Source organism: Vitis riparia, chromosome 19 (genome assembly GCF_004353265.1).
Source record: "Vitis riparia cultivar Riparia Gloire de Montpellier isolate 1030 chromosome 19, EGFV_Vit.rip_1.0, whole genome shotgun sequence".
Classification (NCBI taxonomy): domain Eukaryota; kingdom Viridiplantae; phylum Streptophyta; class Magnoliopsida; order Vitales; family Vitaceae; genus Vitis; species Vitis riparia.
In genome coordinates, this window is record NC_048449.1 from 7954722 (window position 1) to 7966250 (window position 11529).

Genomic DNA, 11529 nt, shown 5'->3' on the forward strand with positions numbered 1-11529 from the left:
TTGTATTTTATATGGGAAAGTGTTATCCTAATGTCTCGTAATCTTATGAAACATAATAAGGACGTTGTATTTTATATGAGAAAATGTTTATGATATTTCACATCGTATAAAAGAGCATTATATAAGTATGGGTTCCTTGCATTTTAATGTGGTGAGAACTCATTTAGGTTTAGAGTCAACAATATCTATATAATTAGATACAGGTTGTTACAATAAAATTTATAATTTTAAAATATAATAATAATTTTATTTATTTATATATAATCATAAGATGTGCACCCGTTGTATCTTAGTTCATACTAAAAGCAAATTCAATTTTCACACTTTTTATTATCTTTTTCTAGTTTGTGGTGATAAAAACAATAAAAGATTTAGTACAATAAACATTATATTAATAGTTAATTTTAATATAATTTTTACATTTTAGTAGCTTCGTAATTGGGTTTAAAAATTTGTAGTCAATTCATAGTTAAATGTTGATATTAGATTGATTTAATGTGCATTTAACTAGTAGTTAATTTTTTGTTAAATATGTATAAAATTAATTACTTACTTTTAGATGGAACTCAATCCAACCAACCAACTCAAGTTCATGAATCTAACTCATTCATCTATATTCCAAGCATATAGGAATAAACTTCATTCACATATGGGTTGAGCTTCCCCCCTTACTCCACCTTCAAATCACAAAGAAAACAACCATTTAGCTGGGCAGAGAAGCATGTTATTCCCACAAATCATGTCCTTTCGAGTTTAAGAGTTCAAGGACTAAGCAGACATCATCTGAAGAAAAAAAAAACAGCCTTTCTTCCCTTCCATTATTCAAAATTTCCATCTGCAGAATCATATTATTCAACATCAACAATGTAATTATTGTGCAAAGAATACATGCAAAACTCCAGAGCCTACCTACAAAAGAGGGTGAAAGGGGGAGGGAGGGGAGAGGAAAATAAAGTAACAGATTGTACAGGGTATGTATGTATGTATTATCCGAAAATGAGCATACTTTTCTATAATCGCTGTGGTTTTGTTTCGGTTTGTAAGGTGGAAAACTTTGGGATATAACCCACTTGGCTGAAAATGTAGTTGCACCATTCACACAAAAGCACTTTATATTCAAACTTCAATCGCCTATAGGGGTGTTGTCGTTTACAATATGAGAGGAAACTGTGGTAGTGGTATCAGGAGCCTCGTTTTCAACCTGTGAGGAAACTGTGGTATCAGAAGCTGCATCATCAATGATCAAGTTCGAGATTTCACCACTCAGGGAGCTTTCATCCTCGCCATTCACAGATGCTGATGGGGATGCATCAGGAGTAGTGCTAGTAGTGCTGGCAGTAGTGGCTGCATCAGCAGGGGATGAAGATGTCTCCAGCTCTTCAACTGGTTGCTGCAGACTCCAGTACATGATACTCGCTGTTAGAGTGAGGATCATCTTCTGATTTACCTGTTATAAACATGAGAAAACATATTAGATCAAGATGTCGTGTTTTTCCAATTTGTACACATATGTATACAGAAAGAAAATTGAATCCCTGGAGTTAGTTGAGTGATGGAGTTGCTGGTGTGTATTTCCATGAATCTGAATTTAGAACTAGAGAAATAATAAAATCGTGTCCAAATTCGAATAAATTCCTTATTTTTATGGACAGAGTCGAACAATTTTATTCTTGTGAATGGAAGCAACTCGTTGAAGTCACAAGGATAAAGAGAAAATGATAACAACTTAGAATAAATCTTTGTATCTGTACAGAAGTAAATAAAAAAACAAACAAATCAACATATTACAGATGCATCCTTACCTCCATGATGTCCTCAGGCAACAAGAAAATAGAACACCCAAGTTTCCTCGCAACACTGATTATGTAAGTAGCATTCAACTTCTTCTCTTCCTCTATTATTTCAATAACAGAAAAACTGAAATCATTTAATCTAAAAATGGGTTCATTATAATATTGTTGCATATAAATGAAACACAACAGGCATTTAAATTCATCCAATGAAGACGGTTGGAGTCCCTGTTTTCTTGTCCAACCAAAAGAAGGCTTGAACTTTCAGAAAATATTCCATAGAAAGAAAGAAAAAAACCATACCACTTTCACCCTTAGTAACCAGGTTCCAATTGACAACCCTTGGCTCCACAGCACTGAGAAGATCAAGGAAGAATATTCCATTGGACAGGTTCTTATCCTGAAAAGTAGTTTGAGAGAACATAATGAGGTTGATGAAGCCTGGTTTAAGATAGCATGATTCATTGAAGAAATGTATGAGATTTTTTAACCTTGAAACTCTCCATTTGAGAAGTTCTGCCTGTGCGCTTCACTTTGTTATTTGCCCATTTCAGGATATCAGCATCAGTCATCTCTTTCCCTTGGGAGTGGAATCTCAAGTTCTTTAGGAGCTGGAGCATATTATATCTCATCAACTGCCATAGGAAAGCTGAAACAAATGTAAACAAGTTGAGCTCTCTGGATCACTTCTTTTTGCAACAAGTCTGCTAGTTTTCAGCTAATGACTGAAGCCATATCAGCCAGAGTCAGGTGAAGAAAAGAAAAGACAAAGTATTGAAGTAACAGAACACTTTTTCAGGAGTTCAAAATGACACAGTTACCACGATAATTTTCAATATCCACTGACAAATTTTATGAAATGGTGAAAAATCAACATCTAAAAAATAACCCAGAACAGGAAAATTTATTAACATGGAACTGCCATGCTGTGTGTCTCAGCCTCCATCTTGTATATTTAGATTATTTAGTTATGCATTATTATTTACTTTATGCAATGCGTCTCCATATAAGGGTTGTTTTATCTTACATTACACATGACCTAATAAACAAGAAAGGTATGTATAGATTGTTGTATGTACATCATATGTAACATTGAGGGACCAATCAAAATAATATCCAAAAGCAATTTTCTCTTTGAAGTTCAAAGTTAATCAAAACAATTCACAAGGGATCAAGTTAGAGTTTATTAAGAGACATTAATAACATGTTTGTAACAGGATGATTATATAAATAGTAAATTTAATCAGGTAGAATCTTTAAAATGGAGACAAATTGATAAATGCATAACACTGTCTAGCATAATGATGAATGATGCCAGATGCATGATAAAAAATCCTTGATTCTAGACACAGATACAACTTGAGAGGGAGCACATTACCAAGTATGAGCTTCTTATTTCCCTGTACAATATCTTCTCCAGCTACATTCACAAGGGAAAATTTCAATTGCTTCCCTATCCCTATGACTTGATTGCAGTTCTCTACTTTTCTGAATGGCATCTTAATGGGAGGTTTTGATGCACGCTTCCAGTTAACAGATCCTGGAGAAACCTTGTCAAGCACTTCCAAGAGTATCCATCTGCATACATGAGAAACTATGGATCAAGCAAGCTAGGGAAAAGCTTGCAAAATATCAAGTTCCATAAAATTGTTTCTGCTTTCCAATTCAAAAATTATTTCACAATTTGGAAAATAACTGGGAAGTGTGAAATTGTGGTAATGACAAATTTACAAGAAAAAATATGGGGAAAAAATTGCAGAATGCATTTGAGTAGGGGAAAAGCTATTCAAGTTATGGAAAGACATTAAGAGGTCATGGAATTATTCAGGATAAACAATCAATCAGCATATTTTTTAAAACTACTTAGGAATTTCATAGAATATCCAAAGAATTTGACCACAAGGGATACTATTGATTACCAACAGAAACACTCACCCATTTCTCACATCCTCAAACAAATTATTGACATAAGTAACAATTCCAAGACTGTTGATCCACAGCCTAAAGCATCTTTCTTCTCTAGATATTAGCACATCATCTGTCATCATCTCTGCAAAGGAAATATTTTTACAGTCCGCAGACAGCCCACTCCTGCAAGAGAGATCAACATTCTTTCATCTTATGCTGTTATGCATATAATTAAACCACTAAAATGGCAAGTTAGTGTTCTAAAATTCTCAAGCAAGACTTCAAAACAGCAAATAAAGATAAGATACTTGACTTCTGGAAGCCAGTCATTTCTGTAATCAGATAAGGAAGAAGGCTAATCAATAAGATTCTGTACTAACTTATACTATATGCTCACAGCTAATTCCAGTAGCTGCTATGACACTACCAGCCAAATAGAAAAGGAAGAACAAAAAGGGATTTCTACGAAGTCTCAAAATGTCAATAAGCTGACACTATTCATTTCCCACCTTTGATGGAATATTTGAGCAACAAATGCAAGATTTAAATTTGGTGAGCCTTCAACAATGTCCTTTGGACTCAAGTATCGTTTGCAGTCCATTCTCTCTGCATGATCAAGTACCAGCTTTGCCCTATGAGTGGGATCCTTTGCGTCCAAGGTTGCTGGACTGCAGTGTTCTGGTGCAAGAACATTAAGCAGGTAAGCATAAGCCTCTCCATCCTGCATGTTTATGAGCATATGGCATCATAAAGAGAAAGCAATAGATTTTGAAGCATTCCAAAAGAAAACAAAAAGTGAAAAAAAAAAAACACAAAACAAAACAAAATAAAGGACAAAAAACAGGTTGATGACTAAAGTAAATAGATAGCACTTCACAGGAAAGCAATTATGCTGCTGTGATTTAACAATTTCATAATCGTTGTAGTTACTAATAAAAAAGGTTAACCATTGATAAGAGGCACAAGGGGAACTTGTAACATTCTGTAGCAAGGTGATTATATTCTCTGAGAATGTTTGCTATAAGGATGCTGCAGTTCCCACTCTCATTGCCATATTCTGATCTGGAGACCAAATATGAACTTTTAAAACCTTTTACCCATAATTACATAAACCTTCTAGATATGTAAGGTATTTCAACTTCAAAAATATTTCTTTACTACAAACTCTTTACACATGATTTCAGCTAGGATTAGGTATCATATGGTGAAACTTTTACTCCACTCTCCACCCCATCCCAATGGAAAAATAGATAGAAGTCGCTACTGGAAAACAATAGGAGTAGCCATACCTTCAAATCAGAAGAAAAATTTGTAATGGGCTTCTTGTAGCCAGCTTTCTTAAGGTGGAAATTCATCCATTTCAATAAAACCTTCTCAGGGGCTAAGCCCATAAGCTCCTCAACATCCTGCAACATTTGATAATCTGTAAAGTTGTATTCTCTATTGCTTAATCAGAACAAGCTTGAAAAACTAGCATTTTGCAATCAATTTTATTTCAGAAAAATATAAGACAAAAGCTTGAGGGATTGACATTTCATTACATTGCCATCATCCACCAATTCCACAAGTTGAGGCGTCTTCTTAAGATTAAGATCTGCTAACAGTTGGATCTGAAGTTGGCACAGTTTGTAAGAAGTTAATATGTTTTGATGGTAAACATGAGTACAAAAAAATTGAACACATTATACATAGAATATAATCATTATATGCCCATCTCTATTTCTCTATATTCAAAATATGAATACTTCATTCTGTCCTATTTCAGTCCTTAACATAAAAAGCTAAGAAAACATGGGCAAAGTTTGGGTACCAACCTTTATAATTTGAGAAATTAATCCAAGTAGTAGATGAGGCTGCAATATGAACAGACTAAAATAAAATCTCTGGGACACCAAAGAGATCAATATAATCCTATGGATAGCTAAATCAGCACAACTTACTCTTCCTTCAATCAAGTCCTGTGTCCCAATGTTCACCACCGTGCAGCCAATGGCCTTTGCAGAGTTGAGGCAAAGGGTATGGTTTTCATTCCTCTCCCATGGATTTAGTACCCGTTTGGTGTTAATAGCTCGTTCATCTATTGTCCCTGGCACTGCAACGTTGATAAGCTTACTGCATCAAGCCACAAGACATATGTTCTTTATAAGCCACAGCATATTCATTGACATAACAAAGTAGAGTATTATCAAGCAGACCATGCTTAAGTACCATAAAAGAACTCCATCTTTTACAAGATCAAACAGGTCATTTGTGGATGGATCTAAAGGAAGATATTGCTTCAGAAATGGGTCATCCCCAAGATAGCTGTTGATATGGGCCACATAAGATGCCTTCTCTGATTCAATAATAGTGTGAAGAAGGGTGGTTGTGGTGGCCTTGAGGAATGATGAAGAGTGATTCGTACCACCCAATTTTTCTGTTCCCCGACCTTGCAAATTCAGATATGCCTGCCATTCCTCACAATTGATCAGCATTGTACTACTATTCCTCTAATCCTAATACGAATGCAAAATGAGTCATAGTGGCTCACCCTAAGAAAGGCTTCAAAATCGACCTCATCATTCATGTCTGCACCTGACTCACCCAAGATTCCTCTAATCTCCTCCTCTTTAAACATATCACTGAATGCCTTCAATTTTACCATTAGAGCTGGCAAATCTCCTACTGTAACTTTGCCGTTTTGATTCCTTACCGCCATAAACTAAAACCCACAAAGAAAAGAAAGCAATTCGCACATTAAGAGAACTTAGAGAAGTCACAAAATCCATCACATAACTACCACAAATCATAATTAATAACAAAATTCGATAAAAACACCATAATTCAAAAAATTCAGTAAATGAGGGAAGGATGAAGCATGGTTACCTTGGATTTCAGGCTTCGAAGTTCCACCTGTGTGAACTGGCTTTGAAGCCATTGATCAGAAACAAGAACACCCACAAAGCTAGACATCTTCGCCGCAGTCAAGTGGAGAGAAACCCAATCACCCCCTAAATTTCCTCCACAAACTAAGCAAAATCGACCCAGACCCAACAAGAATCTCCAAACGCAGGAGTCAAAAACCGATACAAGATAATCAAAACCTCAAACTCAGATCCACACACTGAGAAGAAACGACAAGTACACTAACAGCGACTGTCTCCCTTGCACGAATCTCCAATCCCTCTAAAATTTCGCTTAATCCCTGATTGATACACGCAAGAAAACGTGAGAAAATGCAGGAAAAAACACATTATGTGCCAGTGTTTCATCAACGACACAAAAAAACAAAAGAGACCCGGATAAAAAGACGTGGAATCGAAGAAAACCCACGAGCACGAACCTCAAAAAATCGGAGATTTGCCTTGAAATGGACTGGGTTGGCTCCTAGATTTGACTGTTGTTCAGATATTCAACAGTACTGGAAATTGCGAGGGAGAAAAGAGAGAGAAAGAGAAAGATTTTAGAGAGAGAAAAAGATGGAATTATAGAGAGAGAAAGAGATCAATTTTGCCTTCGCCGAAGAGCAAAGTGAGAAAACGGTTTGGCCTACGGAACCGCAAAGACCATGAGAGAGAGAGAGCAGCCAGCCTCGATAGAACTGTCATTAGGAGCCATCTGACTGTCACACCCCTACTCCCAAGAGTACAATAAATCCATGAACTCGCTCCCCCTTCCCACCACCTCACTAAATCTTGGGCTTACACCTCAATCTTTGCATACCAGTCATTCGATGATGACGTGGCAGCTCTTTATAGGCCCACCAAGAATCCCATATCACCATTGTATGACTCAAATGAAAGTTTGAATCATGTCCAAAATTATTAAATTTGGTTCATTTAATAATAATAATAACATTTATTATTATTATTATAATAATATTAGTTGGAGTCCAAAAGTTTCCATGCCATTTTCTTAATTGTTAAGCTTTGATGTGTCAATTATGTGGTTTGAAATTGTAGCTCCTGATGTTCTGGCGGAACGGATTTGACTTCCCTCAATAATAAGTTGAATTGCTTTTATCTTAATATTTTCATGGATTTATCCTTAAAATATTTTTCATGAATTCATCCGAACCTTGCAACCATACGCCTTTTAATTTTCACTCCAATAAGAAACTAAAATTAAAATGAGAAGTTATCATTTTAAAGAAGCAACACTAAGATGATGTCTAATTAAAACCCGACATAGATTAAGAGTGTTTTATTTTTAACTTTATAGGTAATTCTTCTAAAAATTTTATATTTTTATCTTATATATATATATATATATATATATATATATATATATATATATAATATTAAAATACTTTTTTTTTTGTTTATATCCAAATATTAAGAGCATGTTTGACCGTTTGGTTTAAAAATAGTTTTTTATTTTTAAAAGTAGAAAATTATTTTTATAAATTTCTAATAGTGTTTGCTTATGGTTATTTGGAAACAATTTTTAAAAATAAAATGAAATATAAAATAATTTTTAAAGAGTTGTTTTTATCAATTTTTAAAAACAAAAGTTTATAAAAAAATATTTTTAAGTTAAAGAATAAAAATAATTTTTAAAAACAAGCCTCAGAAAACATGGTTAAATAGACTATATATATTACTAATTTTTGTTTTTAAAAATTAAAAAAATGATATTTTAAGATTCGTTTGGTCATATTTTCTAAAATTTGTTTTTAAAAATTATTTTTTATTATTTTAACTTAAAAACAAATTTAAGAAATTTTTTGTTTTAATAATCGATAAAAACAACTCCTACTTGTTTTTTAAAAATTGTTCTCATTTCACTTCTTTTTTTTTTTTTTAATAGTTTTTAGAAAATCGTGAATCAAATAATGTTATAAATTTTTAAAAACAGTAAAAATATAAAATCATTTTTAAATCATGAGCAAACAAGTTTAGAAAACAATCTTTAAAAAAATCGAGATATCAAAATTTTTATTACCTTAGATTTTATAATTAAAAAAAATGATTTTTAAGAATATAAAGTAAATTCATACTTTTTTTGGTAAGCATTCAAATAATTTATATACCATTTATTACTATTTTTTCTTTCTAAACATAAAAAATAGGAAGAATTTGAAATGATAAATAATAAAAAATGCTTTAATTAGAATATTAGAAAAAAAAACTAGTAATATTGAATATTCATTCCAATTTTGCCCCTTCTACAAACCAATTCCATGACCGTTGTGGTAATCATTTCCAATTTTATCCCCATTTAGCCAAAGAAATTATGTATCATTAAAGGGTGAATAATAAAATTAAAGCTTTTATATTTAATGCAAAAGATGAATCAATTAATGATGGGAATTTACTCTTCCCCTAAAAAGTACTCTCAGCAGAAGTGAAATGATGACAACGTGCAGATATATACAGGCCTGGAATTCAAATGTTCAACTCTCGTATTAAAACCTTCTGCGAATTGTAAATGCAATTTCAGAAGTCATTTGCCCATCACTCTGCCTCACAACCACCGCCCAACCGGCCCACCGCCCGCCCACTCCCACTTTCATTCCTCCACATTGGATGATTTGTATCATGGTCTTCGAAGCATACGACAGCATCCACTCTAAAGTTTGTCTGTTTGTTTCTCTCTCTCTCTCTCCTATGGCTTATTAGGAAAGGATTCTTTTTAGGAATAGAAGCTCATTATTATGGTCAAGAAAAAAAAAAAAATGTTTAGAGCATGTGGTGTTTGGTAAATTGAGACTTGATAATTTAATTTAAGTTATTAAGTAAAATAATTTAATAATATGATTTAAAATAAGAAATGATTTTAAGTAATAAATAATAAATAAAATAATTAATTTATTCTTAAATCTATATTTTTATTTGTTTTACTTACCTTTATGATCTCTTTTGTTATTCAATCTTATTTCCCCTAATTGTAATGTATGAGGATAAATATGTTAATTTGATGATTAAAAATAAATTTTAAGTTAATTTTATCGAACAACCTTAATACTTAAAACAAAAATTAAGTAATAATTTTAAGTTAATAATTAAGGTATAATTTAATTTAAAGTCAATTTAAGTTATTAAGTGATAAGGGCTAAACTTTACCAAACACTTCTTAAGAAAAAAAAAAATTAGACTATGTGAGTGTTTGATAAATCAACTTAATTTTTCGATTTATAAAATTTTGTTTTTGAATTTTGTCAAACAACTCTTTTTTTTTTTTATGTTTTTTATATTTAAAATTATTTTCTAAAAATATTAACAATATTTTATGGAAAGTAAGTAGAAACATGCACTAGAAATTTTATCATCTCACCAAAAGGAGGTGACTGAATGAATATCTAGAATGTTTTTAGAATTGAATTAAAATAAATTAAAATAATTATCATTAATAGGGATATCAAGAAATATTTTCTAAGTTGATGTAACTTTAAATGTAGGTGAAACCAATGAATGAAACCACCACCACCACCACCCAGTGCAGGCACCATAAAGAAGAACAGTCTTGGAAAAAGACATAGTTGATAAGTTCATTCAATTTTATAATGAAATTAGTTGCACAATAACACTGCCAGAGCATGGAGCATGGCTGTTTTTGGCAGGGAATCAGATCACTTATGGCAAAAATAAGCAATGTCTTTTAGATTTCTCCAATAAGAAATAAATAAAAAAATCAAAATTAAGAAACATATGTGAATACATTTCTAAAAACTTGGGTCAAAATATTTTTTGAATTATTTTTGAAAAATATTAAAATATTTTCCTTTCACATTTTAGGGTTCTTATTGTGGTTGCTTGATAAAAAATATGTACAAAATAGAGTTCAAATAGATTTATAATAAAAGATTAATTTACCCTTAGTTCGAAAAAGACTAATAAATAAATAACTCTTAATATTTTCTCACAGATGATGCAACTATAAGAAGCATCGAGAGTTTGTTAAGCGAAAATGGAAAACACAAAAGCGAGTGCTACTTGGTAAATAAGTCTTCAATATCCGGAGAAGAAGAAACAAAAGTCAAAGTAAGAGTGTTATGTGCAATCTAAATAATGTTTTTATTGTCACAATACATGGAAGTAAGACAAGAAAGCCAAACGCCTATATCTACAAGTAACTAGTGTGACAAAACTATTTCAATGTGGTAGATGTTGTAGCATAATACTTAGCTTCTGTGAAAGATCGAGAAATGATAATCTTTTCTTGTTGTTCCAAAAAATAAGAAAATCCTAAAAATATGTATATATAAAATCTAGTGGTAGACTTGCAATTTTAGGATCATTGGACCAATTTACATCAATATATGCACATAAAAGAGGAAATATTCAAAAGTAAAATACTTTGAAATAAAGTGCCTTAGAGACACCCCAAAATATGAAAAACAATAACCTAATGAACTGTAAGAATTAAAAGTAACAAGCTATATAACAATGTGAACAATATAAGCAATGTTCGGGTATGTAATGTGAGATATACCAAGTTGCCAACAATATGATATAAAGTAGGGTCTAGGAAAGGGATACCATGAGAAGAAGAATACAAACATTAACTTCAAGAGGATTATTAACAGTCTTAGTATCACTAAGTCAGCATAATCAAGAATGTTAACTGCGTACTTAAATTGTCGGAAAAGATAATATTTCAAAGAACAAGCTACCTTAATACCTAAAAAGTAATTAGAGAGTTTAAATCCTTCATTTCAAAACGAGAAGCCAAGTTTGATTTCAAAATCTCATCAACATCATCACCTATAATAACTATGTCATAAACATATATAGAAAGTAGAATACAACTAGTAGTGGTGCATTTTAGAAAGAGTGCAGAATCATGATGTTTAGGGCAAAAGCCAAGAAAAGTAAGTATATAATAGAACTTCATAAATGAAGCACAAGAT

At 32.2% G+C, this 11529-nt stretch overlaps 1 protein-coding gene across 1 annotated transcript; it reads right to left on the reverse strand.

Annotated features, from left to right (window-relative positions):
- Positions 1 to 784: 784 nt before the first annotated feature.
- On the reverse strand, positions 785 to 7251 carry LOC117909199 (fimbrin-1-like). Its single transcript, XM_034823127.1, has 15 exons — positions 7021 to 7251; positions 6564 to 6882; positions 6229 to 6399; positions 5907 to 6145; positions 5639 to 5810; positions 5513 to 5551; positions 5240 to 5308; positions 4988 to 5104; positions 4208 to 4419; positions 3726 to 3881; positions 3169 to 3368; positions 2282 to 2439; positions 2094 to 2190; positions 1803 to 1894; positions 785 to 1447 (listed from the first exon to the last, which is right to left on the reverse strand). Exons 2-15 carry the CDS (start codon positions 6648 to 6650, stop codon positions 1124 to 1126), a joined length of 2133 nt encoding a protein of 710 aa, XP_034679018.1. The 5' UTR covers positions 6651 to 6882; positions 7021 to 7251; the 3' UTR covers positions 785 to 1123.
- Positions 7252 to 11529: the final 4278 nt, after the last annotated feature.